At 41.7% G+C, this 25038-nt stretch overlaps 1 protein-coding gene across 9 annotated transcripts in view; it reads right to left on the minus strand.

Annotated features, from left to right (window-relative positions):
• Nucleotides 1-25038, minus strand: part of AOAH (acyloxyacyl hydrolase) — a 170977-nt gene that overhangs the window by 38090 nt on the left and 107849 nt on the right. For all 9 annotated transcript variants that reach the window (XM_024768886.1, XM_024768885.1, XM_024768882.1 and 6 more), the window contains one exon: nt 15305-15387. In XM_024768886.1, coding sequence (XP_024624654.1) covers nt 15305-15387 — 83 coding nt within the window. The remainder of the gene's footprint in view (nt 1-15304; nt 15388-25038) is intronic.

Raw genomic sequence — 25038 nt, forward strand, 5'->3', positions numbered from 1 at the left:
ATGGCCAGCACTGATGTTCTCTTGGCTGATTCAGGAATGTTAGCACGATAAATAAATATCGCTTTATTTCCTCTCTTATTGTGGTAAAATATACAACACATAAACGTAACCATTTTAACCCATTTTGAGTGTGCGATTCAGTGGCGTTAAGTATAAATACCTTCATATTGTTGTGCAAACGTCACCACTATCCATCTCCAGAATTTTTCTGTCATCCCAAATTGAAGCCCTGTATCCATTAGAGAATACCCCTCCCACAGCCTCCGATAGCACCATTCTACTTTCTGTTGGTATAAATGTAACTATTCTGGGTACCTCATATAGGTGGAATCATACCATATTCGCCTTTTTGTGTCTGGCTTCTTTCATTTAGCATAATGTTTTTTTTTGTTTTTTTTGTTTTTTTGGCGGTACGCGGGCCTCTCACTGCCGTGGCCTCTCCCGTTGTGGAGCACAGGCTCCGGATGCGCAGACTCAGCGGCCATGGCTCACGGGCCCAGCCGCTCCACGTCATGTGGGATCTTCCCAGAACGGGGCACGAACCCATGTCCCCTGCATCGGCAGGCAGACTCTTAACCACTGCGCCACCAGGGAAGCCCAGTCCCTACTTTTTAGGTAACTGAAACTGTTGGACCATATGGTAATGCTATGGTTAATTTTTTTTTAGGAATCATCATACTGTCTTTGTTTCCTTTTCGTAGTGAGGCGGGGTAGTATTAAACATGCACACAGGCATACAAGTTAAGGGCAGTCATTTCATCTCAGCATGCATGCATTCATTCACCCTCTCCATTCATTTGTTGAGCACTTGCCATGTGCCTTGCACATAGTAGGGAATTAGCAGATGAGTTGGACACAGCCTCTATACCTGAGGATTAGCATCTGTGGGGTTAGACCTATAACTGAGCACTGGTGAAAGGTTTAATGCAACCAAACCCAGAAAACTCAATGTGATTTGAGCCTATCATCTCGGCTCAGAGAACGGTGCCAGATTTCACAACACCGAGTCATAAACATAGAGACTCAAAGGATTTCCGGGTGTGAGATGGCTCCCTCTTGCTCCCAAGAGAGAAAAGAAGGAAGACAGCCATTGGGATCCTACGGTGGCTCACTCATCTCATCGTCTGGGCCCTTCACCCAGTGCCAGTCCCAGGACTCTCATCTTCCCATTTTCAGTAAACTAATAAATCAGGAGGTGTTTAATTCTCACTCTTTGATTTTTCTCTTAATGAGAACTGAAAACTAATGAAAGCTCAAGCCATGAGTGGGAAAAAAAATTAAAGGACCAGGTCAGGCCAATAATTTTCCTCATTACCCAGAGTACAACTGGGAATGTGAGGTGTGGAGCACCCACAGAGCTTGAGGAAAATGGAAATGAAAACCGGTCATGGCATGCCACATGGGCAGCCCCTCTCTGGACCCACATCCCTACATCCCTCTGATGCTCAGGGCAAAGACGGCAGGCCAATGGCAACGGCTTGCGGTGGATTTGAAAGTAGCAATCACAAACATCCACCCAAGGAGAGAGGAAGTGCCCACTCTTCCTTACCCAAATGTTTATTTTTTCTGGTGGGTGTTTATAACAGGAGCCCAGAATTTTCTTTGCTCCAGAGTTGTGGCACCTTCCACGATTTCCATTTCCTTTTGGAAATCTCAGTTTTATGAGATTATGTAATGAGTTTTTGTACTTCCCATGTCACTTTCTCTTCTTAGTCCCCCTTGCCTGTTGTTCTGCTATCCCTTTGCCAGCCCCATCATCATTTGCTGTCTCTCTCCCTCCCAAGCGCTCTTTCCTCTCTCCTCCTGTGCAGAGACTTCCTCTCGGCTGCCGATTTTGTTGCGGCTGCTGCTACTATTACAGCAAATACTTAAAGTAGTTGGAACAGGAAGATGTAAGCAGGAGAGAAAGATAGCTCCCAGCCTGTGGGATGAGGCAAAACAAGGTGAGCATTTGAAGAACTGGTGCTACCCTTAAGAGGTCCATACCTGGTCTCTACAATAATAGTTCAGAGAAATGGAAAAGTTTTGACTCTGAAATAGAGACATTTAATTTATTTGTCAAGGTGGTACAATGGAGAATCTACCTGTCCCCAGTTAAGAAAAGAATAGGGTCCTTATTGGCCACAAAAGTCTGAACTCTGGCTCATTCAGTCCCTTTTAAATAAGGCATAGTGCATTGCAAGTAAAGAAGCGTTTCCCATAATCTCAGCACTGGTTGTCTTTCACGAGTAAATTTCAGCTTACATTCCCACTGCTGGATCAGTGTTGACCACAGCAGCAAGTGCTTCATATTCTGGACATTCGAATCAACTGGTAAGACACTCTTAACGGTCTTCTAAATAAGCCTGGAATTTTTTGTTTTTGTGCCTGGCCCAGAGTAAGTGCTGTCTCAACTTCTTCATGGGGTATATTTAAGTGTAAGTATAATAGGTCTTCTTAACTTAATTCGTTCAGCAACATTTATGGAGTACTTACTATGTGCCAGGCATTGTAATAGATGCTGGGGACACATCAGTCAATAGAAAAGATATGGTCCCTGTTTTTGTGAGGCTTAGAGTTATTAATGAGCATCAAGTGTAAGGGATTCTGAGAAGCCCTGAAGAAGTGGTATTAAGCTGAGCACTGAAAGAAAAGTAGGTGCTTCTTCTCTTGAAGTCCTAAGAGAAGAACTTGGCAACTAATTCCCAATAAAATATCGGATGCTTTCTAGACACGACTCAGAAACAAATCTCTAGTTTAATGCCATCTTTGTTATAACTCTCTGAATAGGACAGGGGCAGATCCAGGTTTTGGGTTCTGAAGATTATATAATTTGGAGGACCCTCGTTAAGGAAAAGAACACAAAACACAAAAATGAGACCTGACACAAAGAGAAGCCCGAGTGCAAAGAGACACAAGTCTTAATCAATTGTGGTTAAATATCTCAAGTTGGTAAATTTTACAAATCCATATGGTTACCAGGCAAGTGAGGGGCCCTCAGGCTTCAGCATCTCTAGCCTTATAACTCTGCCTCTTGGCACTCCGTAGACGTCGAGTGCAAAGCCTTGGAGCATCAGTGCTAGGTGGGACCTTTGAGAGTATGTGATCAGGTAGCCCACTTGACAGATGAGGCCCAGAGAGGGAAAGAGGCTTGCTCAAGGTCTAACAGCTAGCAATCAACATCTTAGCTAGTAACCCATTTCAGGTACCAATTACTAGACATTAGTAATGACTGAAACAGATTATTTCAGTTCTTAAATGAGAATATGTGAATTACAAGATCTAGTTCTTATATGAGAACCTGTAAAAAGGACTTCGAGGTGCATTTTGCAACCACTGCTATAAAATTTTTTGTCAGATAGTTCCAACATCTGACATCTGTTAGTTTTCTTTTCCCATGTGAGTTGAGATTTTTCTGGTTCCTTATATGCTGAGTAATTTTGGATTCTATCCTAGGCATCTTGGATATTATAAGACTCTGAGCCTTATACTTTTGTCTTATTAGGCAATCCACCCAGTTAGGTTCAGGTGGCAAGTTCTAACTAGCCTTCTGGGAGGTTATGATTTCAATGTCAGTTCCACTCTCAAACCCTCTGTAGTGTTATTCTGATTTGTCTCATGTCTGTGCCACTGAGTGGCCATTCTGGGACCTGGGCAGTGGTCTATGTCCAAGTTGAGGTCTCAAAGTCTTTGGTATGCAATTAAGGATCAGATCTGTGCATGTGCAGCTCAAGAGGAAGCCCAGGAGTTCACACACAACTTTCTGGGGTTGCTTTCCTAAGCTCCTCCATCTCTAGGAGCTCCTCGGTCCTTTCTAGTTCCTTGGGCTCCCCTCTTTGGTCCTTAAGCCCCAACTTTCTTTCCCCCGCTCTCCTGTGCACGTCTCATAAATTAACTAGAGATGAGAGGACAGAGTGAGAAAATAAGCAATAGGGTATCTGCTCCACCCTCCTGGGAGCACAGCTCTTCTAACTGGAGGGACGGTCCCCCCACTCAGAATTCTAGACACCTCCTCACTGCTGCCCTGTCACTGCAAAGAGACCCCTTTCCCACTTCTAGAGTGAGAACTAGAGGGTTTCTTCTGATGCCATCTCTCCATGCCACTGTCCACTTCCGGGTTTGGGGCAGCATTGAGTCTAGGTTGGGAGATATCAGAGGACAACAAAATGTCAACTGCTGGTTTGGCTGTACTCCTCATTCTGGTTTGCTTCTTCAGTCGGCTACTATTTTCTTTCCAGCGTCCTCCAATACCTTTTCCATATCTTCTGTCCAGGTTTTATAGCTGCATTCAGTGGGACAGACAGGGTGGAGTCTGCTACTCCATTATACCCGGAACCAGGAACCAAACGCATTATAGAGAGTATAAATAGTTCACGAAAAATGTGGTATCATACATTGACCTAAAATCAATCTAATAATGCCATTTAACTCTAATTAGATTTTAAATAATGCAGATTTTGCTTATAAATTTAGGAAGCATTTTGAAGAGTGCGATTTGTATAATCCAGTTAAAAAATCAGCCATGAGAAATTTAAATTCCTTGTTTTCTCTAAAAATCTTTGCTTGCAATAAGCAGAAATATTCAGACTAATACACTGACCTTCAGCTCAAAATAGTAGGTACTTAATAACTGTTTGTGGTGACAATTTCTGATGGTGTTTCTACTACCAAAAATGCTTTCAAATTCACAAGCGTGGTTCTGAATTTCTGTGACAAACTAGATAAATGATTCCCCCAAACATATATTTTTAAAAGAATATAACATCCTTCCCAAAGCGGCTCTAATCTACCTCCTGGTCTCAAAACTTGACATAATTTCACAAGTAGCCTTCAGCCATGCTGAACTTCTCTCTCCTCCTTCCCTAAAGATATTTTGCCCTTGGAGCATCAATGCACTGAGTCACCATCTCCCCATGGTTTTTGGATTGCTATTTTTTTCTGCAAGGCTCTCTGCTCAAATGTATCTTCTCTGAAGTTTTCCACTCCTTCTCCAGGCAGAGCTGTGTCTCTCATCTCCAGAGACCTCAAACTACCTCTATTTATTTTACAAGAACCATAATTTTTTCCTTCTTTTTCTCTCTTTTCTGTTTGCTTATGATCTCCTTGAAGGCAGGGACTTTGTCATGTTCACCTTTCTGTTTCTAGGAGCTATTGCAATATTGGAGAGGAAAGAGAGGGGGTGGTGGGGCAAAATCAAATGGAAAATGAGAGGAAGGGAAGTAAAAGAGAAGACCAGAGGTAAAAGGCACCTCCCAAGATGCTTTGAAACTGACAAAACCCCGGCAAGTTCCTTTAAACTATCCACACAAGTAGCAGTGAGCTTTCCCTATGATGTCCTTTATCTCAAGTCCTAAGCAAAAGGGATCGATTGAAAGGAGACCCCTTAGGACTTCTGGAGCCCTTGCCATTGACAATTACATACAAAAGTGTAAGATATTTGCTTCTGAATTTGCCCTCTGGAGGTGTGCTGATTCAAGAGGTACAGGATGAAAATCTTGATCTAACAGAAGAATAGAAAGCATATACTCTTCATATTATAATCATTGTCAGATGCCTTGCTCCTACTTGGATGAGTTGCATGGAACAAGCAGAAGCCAGGAAGGGCTGCATAAATAAGTCCTAAGAAATAGTCCCATTGGAATCAGAATGTCTCCATTCTTTAATGATTCTTTGGAATTCCAGAAAGTATTAAAAATTGGAATGATGTCCTCTAATAAAAGGAGGGAAATGTGTCCCTCTGTATAAAATGTGTCACACTGAAATGTTTCTCTTTCAAAAGTTTCTATTATAATTAAACATTGTACCTTGGAGATACTTTTGGTCTTTGAGAGATAACAAGGTTTGATGCCTGTAGCTCTGTAAGCATTTGCCCTTTAGATCAAGCATCTCAAAAATCGGTATTAAAGTCTTTCTTTGTTGTAGTAACCACACTGGATCATGGCTCCCAAACAGAAATGTCCTAGTTGTTTTGTTATAAGTAATTTCTGTTTTCTCCTGTCAACACCTTGGGTTGAGACCAAATATTCTACCCAGTGGTTGGGTTCATTAAATAATTACTGAGGGCCTATTTCTGTTTGGCAAAGGTGACTTCTTTGCTTCTTCTAATGCTCCAGGCCTTTAGAAAATATTGTCTTAACATTTTCATTTTGAAATGATTTCCAAAAAGTTGAAATAATTTCCAAAACTCAAAATAATTTACAAAAAGTTGCAAAACTAGAACAAAGGATTTGCACATACCCTTTCATCCAGATTCCTTAAATGTGAACATCTTTCATAATCATAGTGCAATGATCAAAATCAGGAAATTCACATTGGTACAATATGTTGTCTACACTAAAGACCTCATTCATATTTCACTATTGCCCCATTAATGACCAGGGCCAGGATACAATTCAGGATCACATGTATGTAGTTTCATGTCTGTTTAGCCTCGTTTAATCTGGGCTGATTCCTTAGTCCTTCTTTGTCTCTCATGACCTTGACACTTTTGAAGGGTACTGGCCAATTATTATTTTTTTTGTGTGTGTGGTATGCGGGCCTCTCACTGTTGTGACCTCTCCCATTGCAGAACACAGGCTGCGGACGTGCAAGCTCAGCGGCCATGGCTCACGGGCTCAGCCGCTCCGCGGCATGTGGGATCTTCCCGGACCAGGGCACGAACCCGTGTCCCCTGCATCGGCAGGCGGACTCTCAACCACTGCACCACCAGGGAAGCCCATGGCCAATTATTTTATAGAATGTCTTCAATTTGGGTTTGTCTTATGTTTCTTCATGATTTAACTCAGGTTATGACTGAATAGAGGCAAGAATACAGTAGTAGTTGCTCAGTTAGTTTAAGGTACAAAACATTTTTTCTTCTAATACAGAGATTTTACGGGGTGGGAGGGTGTATAAAAATAATAAGCCCTTGTATGTATAATTGAATTCAGCTAAGCCTGGATTAATACTCATTTGCAGTTTTTCTCTTCATCCTTCTTTTACTTTTTCCTTGCCTCTATCCCTTTCTGAGAGGACCACTTTTGATAAAGAAGGCTGACACAGAATGCTGGATCAAGGTATCTAATTCTGACATTCACCTGCCTCCAGGGCAGGTACTGGCTGTCCTAGACAGCAAGATAGTGGTTTTAGCAGCTAGAATCCAAAAGGGGGACAGTATGGCATGGTGGGGAGCAGGGACAGACATGCTCTGGTGTATCTGGTAGGAGACGGACACGAGTTTAAACTCTACCAGGCTAATGGACCTTGGGCAAGTTACTTAACTTTGCTGTGGGGTTTAAATGGGGATCGAGTATGTAAAGTACTTAGCATAATGTCTGGCTTAGAGAACGTACTTTCTATGGACTGAATATTTGTTTCTCTCCAAAATTCATACATAGAAATCTAATCCCCATTGTGATGGTATTTGGAGGTGGGGCTTTTGAGAGGTGATTAGATCATGAATATGTGCCCTTATAAGAAAAAATGCCGTTCTAAGAAGAAGCCAGAGAGCTGGCTCACTCTCCTTCTGCCATGCCGCCAGGGGATGCAACGAGAAGTCAGCAGTTTGCAACCTGGAAGAAGGCTCTCATTAGAACCTGCCCATGCAGGTACCCTGAGCCTCCAGACCTGTGGGAAATAAATTTCCATTTATAAATTACCCACTGTGGTACTTGGTTAAAGCAATCTAAACTAATTAAGCAGTACTTAGTATTAGCTAAACTCTATAAAAGTAATAATAACAGTAGCCACTTCAAACAACTCTCCAGCTGAATCTGCCCAACCTGCTAACAGATGCCTTAGAGGGCTGTGCCCTGACCAACGGTCCTTGGCAGCATTTCTGAGAGAAACACGATTAGCTGCCTGGAGACTGGAAGGACATCAACCTGTTCCTTCTGGCTTGGAGTAAGGCCTGAAGAGTGGTGTCTCTGTGCCCAGGACAAGCTCCTTCGACAGTTCTTGTGCTTGTTGAGGAATCAAAATCCTCTCAGTCAGGCTTAAGAGCAGGATGGATTTCTCCCCCATGTCTACTCTTGTTAGAACACTTCCCAGTGGCAGCTTCTGTCCCTCTGCTTGACGCCCAGGGCCTGGTCAACTCTCAAGAGCTATTCCTCACTTTCGCACACTCTAACCTGTTGTGCATCAAAGTCCTAGTTCACTTTCCCTTGAATAGCTGACCATTAGACTTGGGACGGGTTGAAGTCTCAAATGGCCACAGGGGCCAGGTAGCTAAGTCCACGTGTGAATGGAACAGAGTGGGAACCTCGGCCAAACACACAGCCCATGATCCACCTGAAAGGGAGGCCACTACTCAGTGCCAACCCATTGTTGCCAGGCAGGAGCATGGCTGTTTACCAGAACTGCTGATTTTCTAAGATAAATAGGAAATTGGATTTTTATGTAAAATCTTTTGATTATTAAACATCAGCAATAAACCACATTAAAAAAACCAAAAACTTAAACATGGAGTGAGTCTGAGGATTGCTAGTCTAAGACACTCTGATTTAGGATTTCAGAATCATAGAGCTTGGATGGACGTTGATTATCCTGTTCAAGCCCTTTGTTTCAGGGAAACTGAGGCTCAGAATGGGGAAGGGACTCACTGAGGTTATAGAACCAGCCATTGAGGGGTCAGGACATGAACACGGTCTAGGCATGCATTAACGTTTAGTCTTTTTATCCTCTGTGTCTATTACAGCGACTGGTGCTCAAAAATAACTGTAGAATTAATGAAGGCATGAAGGATCCTTCTCATGAAGCTGGGGCTCGCCTCTCCTGATTTTTCACTGCAGAGCGACAAGAGAGAGTTGCATTATCGTGGGGGATATGAATAAGGTTGTTTTCTTTGCTCACGTGATTCACATGTGAATCTCACATGATTCATCCCAGAGCAGTGACGTGTAGGAGAAACAGTCCGAGAGTCATGAGAAGGAGCCCTGAGCTGGACTCATGGCTGTCATGGACACGATGTGATGTCCCGCATCATGTAGAAACCCCCTCTCCTCTGCCATCCCCTCCCCTCACTCTGATTCTGCTCCAAGGCCTCCTCCTCCATTTGCCTTAGAAACTCTTCCCTCACCCCTTCGCTGCCCAGCTTTCCCTTCTCTTCACCCCACCCGCTTAGACTTCCTGAGACTTTATCCTGTAGATGGTCTGAGTATGAATTCCACAGGCTGCCCTGAATTTTGCCCCTTTTTTTCTAGTTTCTCCTGGTCTGTCAGATTCTCTCCCATTCTTCAGATGGTTTAACCAAAGGCTAAACAAGGGAAACAGCAAGATGAAGTTGTTTTTTGGGGGGTGTGGGGGATGGAGAGTGGGTAGAGAAGTTAAGAAGTTCAAGACTGAATTTGGTTTGTGGCAAAGGGATTGGGTTGAGGCTGGGTAGATGAGGCTGCAAACACATGCACTTTCGCAAGTGTTAAAATTCTCCCTTTTTCATATCTATATACTTGTAGTTAGTCCCTTACTCCCCACTCTCCCACTAAGTGGGTGAGCACACAGGTGCACAGAGAGGGGCGACCTCTCACTGTATGGATGGGCCCCTCCAAGAAGACATGCTCTTCGGCACTTTTGACTTTCTGAAAACAAAACAACCCCAAACAGGTGTTGACACCAAGGTTTTGCTAAACTTGCAAAAATAAAATGAGGAAGGCTGCAAGTGAAAAAGACATTCTGCTTCAAGCCAGTAAAGTCCTGCTTGCAAACTGTAAAGAGATCCTTGGTGCAGCCTCTAAGGCCATCAGAGTGCCCTCCTCTGCAGGCTGTGTGGCCATGGAGACTCAGGGCTGGGATTTGCTTGTTTCATAAGCAGATGAGTCTTGTTTATTTTAGAAGTAGATGCCTTACGAATTTTTCTTTACTTTAAAATACATATTGATATTGAATATCACGTTAACATTTGCTTTTCTTCTACCCTTTATTTTAGATGAAGCATAATCTTGTCACTCATGGTTTTTGCCCACCATGGAGGTATTCAGGTTGGCAAAAGATTACTGTGTGTGCTTTTCTTCTCTTCAAAGGTTAAATGTAACTCCTGAGAGTTATTTTGTTTTAAAAAAAGCGTGTCAGTTTGACAAGTCCCTACTACGTGCAGCAGAAGCTCAGCTCAGGGCTGGGAGTACAAATTTGGTTCCCATGCAGCTTGTCCTCACTGTCAGACTGGGAAGCCAGACTTAAAGCAAATGACTCAGCTACAGGCGAGGACATGCAACAACAGAGGCAGGGACAAAGGGCTTATGTGAGGGCTGAATAAAAGCTAATACTGGGCTTCCCTGGTGGCGCAGTGGTTGAGAGTCCACCTGCCGATGCAGGGGACGCAGGTTCGTGCCCCGGACCGGGAGGATCCCACATGCTGCAGAGCGGCTGGGCCCGTGCGCCATGGCCACTGAGCCTGCACGTCCGGAGCCTGTGCTCCGCAACGGGAGAGGCCACAACAGTGAGAGGCCCGCGTACCGCAAAAAAAACCAAAAAAACAAAAAATCGCTAATACTTATTGAGTCCTCTCTGAGCTCGAGGCCTAAGGCCCGAGACCTTTGATGAGGTCCCAAAGATTGGAACGTGCAGCACGGGTATGGGAGGTGCTTTTGGGGTCCACGTTTGCTGTGTTGGCCACCCCAGCTGAATATTGACTGGCGTCCACGCCTGAAGCACTAGTCTCTGAGGGGTGATCATTGCTGGGGAGAAGATGACACCCCTCATCTGCTTCTGCCCCTTCCAACATGTTCTAGAGCTCCCAGCTCAAGCAGCCAAGGCTTGTTCTCCAGCCCCTTCCGCCCACAGCTTCCACCTCTTGCCTCACCCATCAGCAGGGGTCTTTCACTGCCCCACCCTCAGTTCTCACACCATCGCCTTAACCCTGCCCTTGCCCATTGTCTCCTCCAGCCTCTCTAGGGGAGCCCCGAGCCTGCTCCCCAGGCTGCACCTGCCTCCCATTCCCCAGGGCTCCCTCTGCAGTCCCCTCATTTCTCCTCTAGCCTTTGCCCCAGATCCCCTCTGTCAATCTTAGATATGCCAGCTACCAGTTTCCATCACTGCCCACTCCTATCCCTAGCCCAGCTTCTTCCTTCCAGAGGAAGCCCCTTTCTTTCTGCCAGATTCTCCCGGTGGGGCTGGCAGCCCCTCCCCTATCCCCATTACCTTCCTGCTAGCTACTGTTCCCAGGGGCCGGGAAACTCAATGCTAGATGTCCCTCTTTCTGCCCTTGAACTCTGGGAGCCACAGGCCTTCCCAACATGGACATGTGTTTTTTAAATTTATTTTTGATTTTTCAAATCTACTTGCTTCTTTAAACAAAAATTTATATTGAAAAAGTGACTGATTTTTTTAAAATGCTGAGTAAATAACAGGACAGGTGGTGGGTGAAGTTAGCAACAAAGATGGAAGATCAGGAAGTACTTTATTTCCCCATTCAACCTTACACGGCCCAGTGAAGTTCAAGTATGGACTGCTATCACCGCCACTTTGCAAAGGGATCCCCATCTGGGTTCTGTGATGAATTCCTTCATGTCACGTGACATAGTTTAAGGAATTGGCTTTATTGGGGAAAGGACAAACTTACAAGGCTGGGCTTGTCCCCTGAACCCTATCATCCCACTGAGTTTGGGTGCAGCCTTTCCCCCAGGATGGTGGGGTGAAGAATCCCATTGGAGCTGGCCTGTTGCAATGGCAATGAAGAATGAGATCCTGGCATCGCCTTGGGCAGTTGTGCTCATCCAACCATGATCCCCATTTTATAGATGTAGAAACGGACCAGAGAAATTTAACAATTTGTCCAAGTCACAGACCAATTCCAGGGCCTAAATTCAAAACCAGTCTGCTATTTTATACACAAAGAAAAAAGACTTTATGAAGTAACAAGGAGGGGAAGACCTCTGCTCTCTGTTCTCTGGGCTTCACCTTGTATCTCTGAGAAGTGAGGTGATATTCTGTGAGGACCCAGCCAACCCCCTGGTGTTTTGACCCTTTCCCCCTTCACCGCACTCCCTTCTGCTCCCCACCCGAGCCGTGTTGGCACGTTGGGAGCTGTAAGGGCTGCTGCAACCCATCTCGTCTGCTGATTGTAAAGAAGGCTTAGCAAGAAACTTCCTACGCTTAACCCGCTATGCCAGAGAATTAGTACCCAAATTAAAATGACTTCAACAGTTTACATTTTAAAGTACCTTATAATCACTGGCAATGGTTCATGGGAGAGCTATCTATAGAAATTTTTGAGATCTTGTACATAAACCTCAAGAGGAAAACAGGAGCTGTTTCTTTCATTCTTATTACACAATTTTTAAGAAACGCTTTCATATTCCATTCAACTCTTTCTTCCCTTTTTCCTTTCTCTCTCACTGCTTCTGAAAAATAAGCGTAGACATAAAAATGCAGGCTATAGAAAGCCGACTTTTTCTATATCTAATAAAAACCTTGGGGAGTAATTGAAATAATTTGGCACTGGCAGTCAGGTTACATGCTGCCTAATAATTTAAGGAAAAATCCATAGTGAGGAAAGCAGCAGAGAACAGGAAGATGCGCTGGAGACTAAAGCCAGGACGTTAAATAATGAGTAACCATGAGAAACTTAAAAAAATTATTTTACAATTACATCCTTAGAAAAATAGTCAAGAAGCATCTTCAAAGAAGTTATACTAGACACAGTGTACACTCTCTGTATTTCTAAGGATTTTGAATTTAAAGAAAAGAACAGAAACACTCCTCACCCCCAACTCCACCCCAGCATCTATTCATTAGATAAAAGTCTGACAGAAGCCATGGATTTCAATCAAATTTTGACATACATGTTTTTTCGTGATTAGGCTATCCTCCCATCTCCTTTCTCCTTTTTTATCTCCACGATCTGAATTTTAAAGAAATGCTGTCAAGACAGTGTACCACAAAAGGAGAGATGTCTACTATAAATTGTACTGAGTACTTTTCAGAGAAGTTTACTTTGGTCTTTTAGATTTTACAGAAGATGGCTGCATTCATTGTGGGAGCAGAGTGACATTGAGATGACATGTCTGGGTCTTGTGAGAGAGAAATGCTGGTGTCACAGACACACGGGGAGAGCGCAGCTTCCAGCCTGCATTTCTAGCCGAATCCTATTCCTTATTCTGCACCCTAACGTGGACTCTTGGCTGCGGACCTTGGGCAAGGTCTTTACTGTTCCTTCAGTTTCCATCTAGATTTTTTTTGGTTGTTATTTCTATATAAAACCAAAATCTGTGGGAAACAGAAATATTAAAAAAATGAAAGCTATCACCCATAATTTATCAAACATAATGATTTTGGTGTATTTTCTACCAATTTTCTTATGTACAGCTAGTTTTTTCTTTTCTTTTCAAAATACAGTAGAAATTAAATTATACTATCCAATTTTATACACTAATTTTTCTTTTGGCAGTGTTTTGTCTTTCTAAATAAAAAGATATGGACTTTTAGTCCTCATTTTCTAGAGCTGCATAATATTCCACATGGTGTTTTTGTGTTCTTTGTTTTTACGGTCTACACCGACAGAGAGCTTTTGCCAGCACTGGGACTGTTTGAATATCTCATTAAAGGAGAAGAGAGAGAGCAACAAGGGGTCAGTATTCACTTTGTGTCTATGGTGATTCTTAGCCAGGTTGCATGACAACTTTCCAATAGACTGTTGGTCATGTTCATATGCAAAGAGACAAGGTTGACTTCTTTCTGTGGGTCAATCTCGGATCATAGACCAGTGACTGTATTATCGTTGTTGGTGTCTGAGTGGAGTGAGATAAGCTGGGTACAAATTCCAGCTCTGCAACTTTCTATTCTGTGATCTGGACAGGACTCTTTGTTCTCTCTATGCCTCTGTTTTCTCAGCTGTAACAGTGTAGATATCATTACAAATTCCCAATTCTGAGAAACGTATTTTAATACATTTGATACTGGGTTGAGCGCTGCAATCAATGTGTACATTGCCATTTTTCTTTCCTTTTTCCACCGTTAACACTCTCCAGAGCTAATACAATCAATGATATCTTAGAATTGAAGTAATATAATATGTAATATAATAAATACTTGCTTTATAGTTTGTTGAAAGGATTAGGTGAAATATTATACATAAATTGTTCTTGGTGTTTGGTAAGAGATCAACAATCAGCTATTATTTTATTAGTAAGAAAAAAACTATGTTGTCCTTAGAATAGAACATTTGTTCTGTGTAGAATATATATGATAAACAATACATTATTTGTAGGTCATATATTTAGATAAAACTTGTACTGCTTGGAAAATTCCTTAATACTCTGTTGATTAGAGATGGCATAGAGATGGCAAATAGGTTTAACTTTATGTGCCAAGTCTAATCTGTTGATGATGATTGTCAGGTGTGCTGTGTTGTGAGAATCCCTGAAGCAGAATAGCAGACAAGAGTGCTAAGGTGGGTTAGTTAATATCTTCCCCAGACTTTGGAAGATGGAGTGGCAACACACAGACTAAGTGTTTGCCATCTCTGAATTATGTGTCACAAAACATTACTTGGCAGCTCATTAGGTACTAGCCACGCCATGGTTAATCAATCAGGAGTTTCATCAAAATCTTATGGACTGGGCTTCCCTGGTGGCGCAGTGGTTGAGAGTCCGCCTGCCGATGCAGGGGACACGGGTTCGTGCCCCAGTCCGGGAAGATCCCACATGCCATGGAGCGACTGGGCCCGTGAGCCATGGCCGCTGAGCCTGCGCGTCCGGAGCCTGTGCTCCACAACGGGAGAGGCCACAACAGTGAGAGGCCCACGTACCGAAAAAAAAAAAAAAAAAATCTTGTGGACTGAATCTGGGTCCAAGGTGGGAGGTGAGAACCACACAGGTAAGAAACAAGCCCAGAAGACACAGATGTCTGGGAAACATGGGAAGCTGATGGAGACAATACCCTGAAAACACGTTCCTTTTTAAAATGGCTTTGGGGGGTTTCAGCCACAAACTTTTAGCTATTTTTCATAAAACTCCAACCCCGGTAGAAATGTGGGAGACTTTGCACCATAAGGGAGGGCAGAGTCTTTGCAATGACCTTGATTTTGCTCAGCCCTTGTTCTGCAAATGCTCACTTAGGTCTTGCTTCCTGAGCCTTGATGCCCTGCACCTTGGCCTTTCTAGAGCTTTGCTCTTGGATGACTGAGGTGCCCCCGTGGTCTCTACCTTAACGGCATCTTGTCTTGTTCTCTTTTGCTATGGGTAAAAGGCCTTAAAAGGGCCCCTCTCTCAGAAAAGGAAATGGTATTGAAAAGGGGGACTGTTCATCTTATTCTATGTTCATTATTATCTAATCCTCTGCTTTTGTGGTACTTATGAAATAAAACCAATCATTAAAGGCACATTGGTGAAAGTTTCAATGGAGCACTACATACCATTTCTGGAAATGTTCTGGTAGTCCCTGTGATTGCAGTGGTTTCTTTTCCGTAAACGAAGGTAAATAGAGTTTTCTTTAACTCTGAAAGAAATATATATGTGTATATTTAATGACAGGACATTCACATGATGGAGTTAAAAGAAACATGGTTTTATTATGATTTTTTAAATGTGAAAATGAACTCAGAAAATCAAATCTCTGCAGGCACATTTTCTCTAAATTGTCAATACATTATTAGGAGTTGTTATAAGAAACAGTTCTACAAAATGGGTTGCACTGATGTGACAAGATCAAACTTTTTCTTCTTTTTATGAAGACTTCCAGTCATCCCTTTCTAACCTTTTAACCAAGAGCTGCTGTAAGTCTCTTGAGCAACTGGTCATTTTTACCAACTCGGTTATTTTGAATCTGATCATGTTCCCTTTCTTCTTTTGGTTGCTGTGAAGCTGTGGCAGACACTCCTGTTGTCTTTCAGATCCATTTCTCCCCCTTCATCCATTTTAATAGAAGTTTTAGTAGGACATGTGTCTGCCCCGAATGATGACTGCTTTACTCAGCTTCCCTTGCAGCTAGGAGTGGCCACTTCACTAAATTCTGGACAAGAAGATGGAAGGAAAAGTATCCAGTGACAGTTTCTGGGAATGTTTCTCAGGAAACAATTGGCAGGTGACCCTTGCTTAGTCCTTTTCCTCCATTCTGCTGCCCACAATAGGAATGCTGTCATCTTGGACTATGGGGATAAGTTCTACACTGAGAAAACAGAGGTGTGAGCTGGAAGGGCCCTGAGGACCAGTGGAGCTGACCTCCCATATCAGACCTGTACTGCATATATGAGAGAAATAAACTCATCTGTCATCTTATTTAAACCACCCATACGTTGAGTTTCTCTGTTACTTATAGCTGAATCTAATACTAATGGACACAGATTTTAGAGACAAATTTTCAACCAGCATCAGGCTGTAACTGCACATATTTTAAGTCACTTTATTGGCTTCTCTTTGTCCCATCTTTGATTTTCTATCTTCTTTTGCCAAACTTTAATTTAATTTAAATGGAATTTAATGTTATGTTCTCTATACTTTTATAGGCTTCCTAAAATCCATTTTGAAACAAGACCAGGTATAAACTAATGAATAATAATTAAACTCAGATATATTTGATTATTCCTCAAATGTATTTTTTCTTCTCTTCATTATAATAAACTTCATATCTCACAACCTTACATGAATCATCACTTATTTTTCAGTGTTATGTAAGTCTCACTCATTGTATTATAGTGTTTCCTACTGTCTCAGTGCTTCAGGTTTGGGCACTTAGAATGCACTGTTAGTATTGTTTGTTCTGAGGAAACTAATAATAATAGAAAAAAAACTTGTGGTTATCAAAGGGGAAGGGGGAGGGAGGGATAAATTAGGAGTTTGGGATTAACATGTACACACTACTATATATAAAATAGATAACCAACAAGGACCTACTGTATAGCACATTCTTTTCTCTTATAAGTTATTTCATAATAACTTATAAGGGAAAAGAATGTAATAAAGAAACTAATACAACACTGTAATCAACTATACTTCAATTAACCCCCCCCCCCAAAAAAAGAAACTACTAGTAACATTTCTTAATAGAAGACCAAGATCTCCAAACAATATTTTAATTATGGAATTTTTGCTTTGTGGTAGAGTTTTGAGGTGAGTGATTTATTTTACTTTTTAAAATCAAAGCTACCTAGGTGCATAGTTTTAAAAATCAAATTCATTTTACTTGAATAATGTTTAAGGGGCCTTACTATGTTCCAGGCACTATTCGAGGCACCTGGGTCCTACTGGTAAATGAAAAAGACGAAGATCCCTGCCCCTGTGTCATTGATATTCTGGCAGGGAAAAAAACCCACTAAATATCACGAATAGGCAAATTATGGAGCATGCTAGAAGACAGTAAATGCTATGGAAAAAAGGGAGGCAGGGGAGCTAGGATTTAAGTGGTCAGAACAAGGCTTATTGAAAAGGTGGATGTGAGCAAAGACTTGAAGTGGTGAGCCTTACAGAACAAAATAGTTGAACTATTTTCGTCTATAAGGCTTGTGGTGATAAACAGCAAGCTCACACTCCCCATTCCTCCCCATTTCTCCATTCCCAGAGGCAATTAATTTCAACCTTATTTGACTGAGTCTTTTCGTGTTTTCTTTCTTATCTCTAAATAACATACTTTCAAGGCTACTTCTTGATTTTTAGTATTTGGCATTATCTATTCACTTCCCACTATCAAGAGGAGGATTTAGCTATTCACAGCAGATCTATGATTGCTTTTTCTTCTCTTCACAACACTTTCAATTCCCTGGAGTTAATAGCTGCCTTTGTTTCTTTATTTTCTTAACTGTTTATCATCAATTCACCCTTAAATCTTTTTACAGTTGTTTGATCTCTTTTCAATATGCTCTGATGTATCAGATAGTTTTTAAATTTCATCTCCTTGTGGAAATCTCTCCTGGGTCCTCTTGCCCTGCTTAATCAGGACTTGTTGCCCTCTCGCTCTGCTGCAGAGCAGATATCCTGGGAGCCTCCTTCTTCATACCCTGGGGATCGTTTTCACCTCTTCCTGACTTGTTAGATATCCTATTTCCTGGAAGACCACATTTTTCTTATTTTTGATGGAGAGTACTTTTACGTAACGTTTGAAGGATGTGTGTGAAGTAACATTACTTTTTTTAGCATCTGAAAATGTTTTCATTTTTGACTTAGTGAGGTGTAGGGTGGTGAGGTATTGCTGGTGAGGTGTAGGGTGGGCCCAGAAACACAGCTTGCGCCATAAATACGAACACAAATAAGGGTTAATAGGACTTGTTGGGGACGAACTTCAAGTAGAGAAGTAGCAGTGTTCACCTGGTCCCTGAACTCTCATTATCTCATAGAAAAGTGTCTTAGACAGGACATAGCTAGACTGGACACATATGGGACACCCTAAATATTTTTAGGGAAAGCAGGTTCTGGTGTTTATAAGTTGCTATATAATAATAATAATAATAATAATAATAATAATAATAATAAATTTCAGGGATAGGTAACTGTTTTGTTAAAAAGGAGGAGTTCCAAACAGGAGGAATCAGCTTCTTGTTAAGTACCAATAAGAAAGAGGAAATGGGTCTCCAGAATTACCAGTTTGCCTCTTGTTGACTGGTGTGGTAGATTTAAGAATAGCCTCATTATCTTTGACACCCCTACCCTTAAATCCTGGCTGTCTTGTTACTTCTCTGACCAAAAAGATATGGTGGAAGTGACATTATGCCAGTTTTGGCCTGGCTTTTAAGAATCTTGGCAACTTTGGTCTCTTGGAGCCCTGGTCCACCACCTAAGAAGTCTGACTATCTTTCTGGAGACACCATGTTAAAAAGGCCCTATAGTGGAAGCAACAAAGATGTCCTTCAATAGGTGAATAGATAAACCGTGGTACACCCATACAAAGGACTATTATTCAGCAATAAAAGGAAGTGAGCTATTACGCCATGAAGAGACATAGAGGAAGCTTAAGTGCATATTGTTAAGTAAAAGAAGCCAATCTGAAAAGGCTACATACTGTGTGATTCCAACTATGTGACATTCTGGAAAAGGCAAAACATGGAGACAATAAAAAAATCAGTGGTTTCCGGGGGTTAAGAGGAGGAAGGCGGGTATTAACAGGTGGAGTACAGGGGCTTTTTAGGGCAGTGAAACTAACCTGTACAATACTGTAATGGTGGATATATGTCATTATGCATTTGTCAAAACCCATAGAATGCACAGCACAAAGAGTAAACCCTAATGCAAACTATAGACTTCAGTTAAGAATAATGTATCAAGGTTGGCTCTTCATTTATAACAAATCTACCACACTAATGTGAGATGTTAATAATAGGGGGAATTGAGGAGATGAGGGATTATTTGGGAACTCTCAGTACTTTCTGCTCATTTTTTCTGTAAAGTTAAAACTGCTCAAAAATTAAAGTTTATTAAAAAAAGAAACAAAACCCTACCTGGAAAGGAAAAGAGGTCCAGCTAAACCCAGCCTTCTGGTCACCCTTCGTCAGGCACTCACTTCGTGTGAGTGAAGCCATCTTGGACCCTCCAGCCCAGCGCTGGGTGAATACTGTCGTGTCCATGGTCAATATTACATGGAGAGGAAGAATTGGCCAGCCAAGCTCTGCCTGAATTCCTGACCTCCCAAACTGTGAGGTATAAAAATGCCTTGTTTTAAGCCACTAAACTTTGGAGTACTTTTTACACAACAATCGATGTGCAGAACAGATGCTTATAGAATTCTGGGTTAATATCGTTTTCCCTCAGAAGTTTGAAGGAATCGATCCATTGGATCCTGACCTACCTATGTTGTTGTCTGAAGCCATTCTGTGCCTCAATCCTTTGAGAACCTGAGTAGCATCTGTTCCAAGTGTTCTGAAGTGTCATGATGACAGGCTTGGTGTGGTTCTATTTCCATTCAGTGTTAGACACACTTTCAACCTGGAAATTCATGTCACTCAGTTCTGAGAGGTGTTCTTGAATTATTCCATTGATGATTTCTTCCTTTCTTAGAACTCCTATTATTTGGATACTGGGTCACCTAGACTGGTCCTCTAATTTTCCTAGTTTTTCTATCTTAGTTTCCATCTCTTTGTCTTTTGCTCTATTTTCTGGATGATATCCTCAACATGATTTTTCAATACATCCATGAAATTCATCTTATGTCATTAGTATAATCTCCCAATGATCATTTTTGATCTCTGAATATTTCTTTAATTTTAGTATAATGTTTTAATTTCATGAATGTAATATCTCCTCTTATTTTTTTGAAGCTATCATTTAAATTATTTTTATAAGTAGGATATTAAAGTTAAAAACGATTTCCCCTTGGAGCACTGTCTCTGTTATCTTGATGTTGTTTTTCTGTTTGTTTTTGTGCTGTTTTTCACATTCGGGGTTGGTCTCAGATATCTGATGATCTTGGGTTGTTGGCTTATGTGTAAAAGTGGAAACTAGCTGAAAACTCAAAAGCTGATTGGAAAGTGGGCCTGCTGGGTGTGGCTTGTTGTCTACGGCCCTTACTAGAGGGTGGACTGGCTGGGCCTTTCTCAGGGAACCCCTGCTGTCCGAGTCTTTGGGGCTTTCCTCTTAGGATGTGCAGATTCCCCAGAGAGGGGTCTTCTAGTGTCCAACTGGGTTGCCAGCCCTCTGGGTCCAGGGGTGGGTGGACTTCAGGTTCAGCATGCTTGTGCTTTAGCACAGTGCTCCTACCTCCCCTTGTCTGCTGTCTTCCAGTCCAGAAGCTCTTGATTTTAGCATCTCCAGAGAAGAAACCCTAGTCTTATATCAGAATAAGGGAGGGGAAGAGATCCGAGGATCTAACTACTTCAACAATCTTTCAACCAAGACTTGTTTTTAGCCTCACTTTCATTTCTAGAGCTACCATATGGAGCCAGTTCCCAAGGCCTCTGGGGTTCTGTGGTGTAGACTGGGTTGCTTCTCAGCTGTCCCTCCTCCTAGTTTAGGACGCAACTTTCTTGAATCGACTAAGTCAGTTACCACTTGTCCTTCTGCTTTCTGGCTTCCAACATTTTGTGGCTATTGGCTCTTCCTGTTCTCTTTGTCCTTGCGGACAAATTCGTTTACTGTCATTTTAGTGGGGTTTCTCAAGGAAGAAAAGTAAATGCTTCGTTCAATCTGCCATCTTACCCAGAAGCTGAAATGAATACTTTATACACTGCATCATCTATGCCCTCTGCCATGACTATTTTATTATATTTTGAAAAAGCAGATGGGAAATGGACATTAGATCTGAGTTCAATACTAAAATAATTTCACAGTCAATAAAGAGGGGTTATTTTCCTTTGGGAAAGTAATTATTACCAATATTTAGCCAGAAAGGTATTTTTGATAATTCTAAAAATGGAACTTCTGTACTGAAATATTGTTTTGTTCTTGACCTCCTCATGGAGAGTAAACAGTGTGGATATTAATATTATAGCTACAGTTAGTCACACATTACAGAAAGAACATAGAAATCTTTATCAATAGGCAAAGAGCTCCATTACTATTTCTGACCAGAAATAGCATCTAGAATTTTGGGATTAAGGTTTTGTAACACTAAGTACTAGAAACTATTTCACCTAAAAAGTTACTATTTTCTTTCATCTCCATTCTCAATAGATAACCTCTCTTATAAATCTTAGGAACTGAATTTCTCATGCAGTGCAGGAATTCTGAGGAGATAGAGGGATCCGTACAATACGTTGAGAAGCTTGTAATACAATATTTGAGATGCCTATAAATGGAGGAGATTGCTTAATAGAAAGTTATTTACATACAGGGTCAGTGAAACTTGAATTAATAGGCTAAACTGTGCCTAGTAAGGTTAACGGTGATCACCATTCTGGTTTCAAATTCCCCTCTTCTCACTCCCCTCACTGCTATGGGCCCAGCCGCTCCGCGGCATGTGGGATCTTCCCGGACCGGGGCACGTACCCGCGTCCCCTGCGTCGGCAGGCGGACTCTCAACCACTGCGCCACCAGGGAAGCCCTCCTATATGATCTTTATTTCTCTTTTTCCTCTGTTGTGCATCAAAACCCAGTCCAATGGGTTAGTAGAAGAGGTAATAGCTTCAGTCCTGTAATTTGAGTGGTGCAAAGAAGGAGTGTTTGAAAGTTCTCTTCCTCACACATTCCCCAGTGTCTAAGGTAAGGGTGCCCTCAGCATTGGGAGTAGGCTTGGAGGTTCACCATGTTAAATTCCCAGTTTTATCAGCTCCATCTATTGTAGGGCCTAGAAAGTATAGCCGTTTCACTGAGGACACACTAGTCATATTTTGATTTCTAATACCAAAATTCAAAACAGATAAATCTCAGAATGTCTACTAGTTGCTTTCCCCAACATGGGCTCAGGTAACACAAAAACCACTTTCTCTGAGAGCCTTCTAATAACCCGCCCCCCACCTCATTTCGCTATGGCTGAAAGAAAAACAAAACAAAACAAAGAGTAAAATTAAGAACGAGCCTCAAGAATAATGCAGACAGGGCTTCCCTGGTGGCGCAGTGGTTGAGAGTCCGCCTGCCAATGCAGGGGACACGGGTTCGTGTCCCGGTCCGGGAAGATCCCACATGCCACGGAGCGGCTGGGCCCATGAGCCATGGCCGCTGAGCCTGCGCGTCCGGAGCCTGTGCTCCACAACGGGAGAGGCCACAACAGAGAGAGGCCTGCGTACTGCAAACAAAAACAAAAACAAACAAACAAAAAAAGGAATAATGCAGACAAATTAAAAGGGTTGTTTCAAAATTGAAAAAATTAGCACCTCCTATGTTGATTCCAAGCAGAACCCACTTGGAGAGAGGCAACAAAACTGTTTCCCAAAGGGCTTAGCATATCAGAGGTTTTTTGGGATAAACCGAGGGAAATATTATTCAAGCAACAGTAATGTATCAGGTCCTGTTTCTGAGTCTATTTCTGACTTTCTTTAGCAGGACAGCTAGTTTGGGTATAAATTCTGAGACCCTGTGAAGCTGAATGGGAATAAGTCACACAAAAAAGACTGGGGCTTGGAAGGTGAGTGAGAGAGAAATGGTAACATTTGATGTGAAGGGTTAGGACAGGGGAGTGGATTGGGATAAAGTTGGATAATTTAGAGACTAGACAGGCTTTATTCAGGGACCTCTACTGCTAGGAAGTTTTAAGACAAGGGTGGATAATTTGATTTCCGATGTGGATGGAGGTCAGGCCAGCATGGGGCCAGGGAGATGGATTAAAGAACTTTTAAAATTCCTTCTAGCTCTTTGATACTAGCCACATCCCAGAGCCCCGTGTAACCCCCAATTCACTGCATCACAGGAGAACCAAGATTTCAGCCTCAGAGAGAGATAAACATGCAGAATATGACTCGTTGTGTATTCAAAGAGCCTGGCAATGGGCTAATTATGCAGGGGGGCTTGCAAGGTGAGGATGACTGCAGAGGAGGTCCCAGGAGTTGAGACATGAAAAGATTAGCAAGACAGCATGATAGATTTTTGAATTTGGAGCAGCAAAATAGTAGAGGGAAATAGACTTCAGGGGCATCGTGTTCAATAATTCATAAGCTGCTATACTCACACAAGGCTTCTTACCTGTTAACTTTCCACTAAGATTCCTTCCTCTGCCCTTCTCTGAGCTTGTGGCATTATAACTCTCTCCACCCTGGCTTTTGCCAGCCTCAGATTTGATTCTAGGCCACCGTATCAGGGTAAACTTTAAACTGTGATAAAACGGAGGGATTTAAGCCTGTGGATGCTTCTAAATCTGAAAAGATCATTTGTAGCATAGAAGAAGATTGTTTTAGTAATCTCAGCAGTATTTCTCAAAGGATGCTCTGTGCAACACTAGTTTCTTGAGACATATTTTTCTCATAAAACAGACACACATTCTACATGGTTCTGTGGTCAGATTAGTTTAAGAAATGTTTCATATTATACCTTGGAGCTATATACAAAACTTTTGGGGCTTATTGAAGGCTCTGATAAGCCTTACACTGAATAAACCTGTTTCCCTTTATTTAAACCAGCATTTCCAAAACTTATTTGACCTAGGAATCTTTTTAAAAAGTGTGCATAATACCTTTTAACATCTTGTGGAACTAGCGTTTCACAGAAACAGTTTTTGAAGAATACTGATGAACTGTCTCTGTGATCTATATTTGAGCTTTATGAGATGGCCTAAAATCTCAAGTTCAGTTGGTTACAAGAATTCTACTAGAAAAATTTGGAGGTTGTACATTTACGTTGATCAATCTAGATTGCTGTAAAATTATATCATTCTGGACAAAAATTCACATCAATGCTTAATTTATCTATTATTGACCAAATAGCAGATCTCTCCTTTGTTTTACTCTTTCTACCTGACTACTGAATTGATAATTTTACTTTAAACTTATTTTCTCCAATTTGTTGACTGTGTATTTACTTTAATATTATGATGAATTTTGCTAATTTCTTGTAGAACATTTATTATCGAACCCACTTAGAAGTCCAAGGGCTTAAGTTACACTGATTTATTTTTACATGCGTCCCGTTATGCAGCTGGTGATCAAATTCATGCTGTTCATACTCCTCCTCCTATGTTCCTGGTGTTTTCCCTGAAATGTTAATTCCTGCAAATCTGATTTGATTTAGGCAATCTGAGTAAATGCAAGGGAAGGATGTTTGTAGATCGTACCACACTCTGCAAATATAAAGTGATGTCATTATAAACTTAGTGATTCTTTTATTGAGTACCTACTATGGTGCCACACTCTGTGCCAGGGGCTAGGGCCCCAGAGCGAAGTCAAGCCGAATTCTGGCACTCGAGATGCTCAGAGTCAGGTATGGGGTGGGTGGAGTGGGGAGATAGTGAGTAAACAGTTATGACAAGTGAGATGACATTGGTATTGAAGGGGCAAAATAGGAGCACAGGAGAGAATCGTATAGTCAGATGGGGGTTAGTATGGAGAGGCCATCAAAAGGAACTGACCCCGACTGGTGGTTGTTGAAGCATGAACGGGGGGAACCAGATAAGACAAAGCTGAGGGTCAATGCCTATGAAAAATGCTCAAACTTACTAGTAATTAAGAGGTTACATATTAGAAGAGCAATAAAATATTTTTTGTTAGATCGGAAAAAAATTAAGAAGATATTTGTCAATATCCAGTATTGACAAAGGTGTGGGGAAACAAGTATTCTTTTTTTTTTTTTTTTTTTTTTTTGG

Source organism: Neophocaena asiaeorientalis, unplaced genomic scaffold (genome assembly GCF_003031525.2).
Source record: "Neophocaena asiaeorientalis asiaeorientalis breed wild unplaced genomic scaffold, Neophocaena_asiaeorientalis_V1.1 scaffold314, whole genome shotgun sequence".
NCBI lineage: Eukaryota > Metazoa > Chordata > Mammalia > Artiodactyla > Phocoenidae > Neophocaena > Neophocaena asiaeorientalis.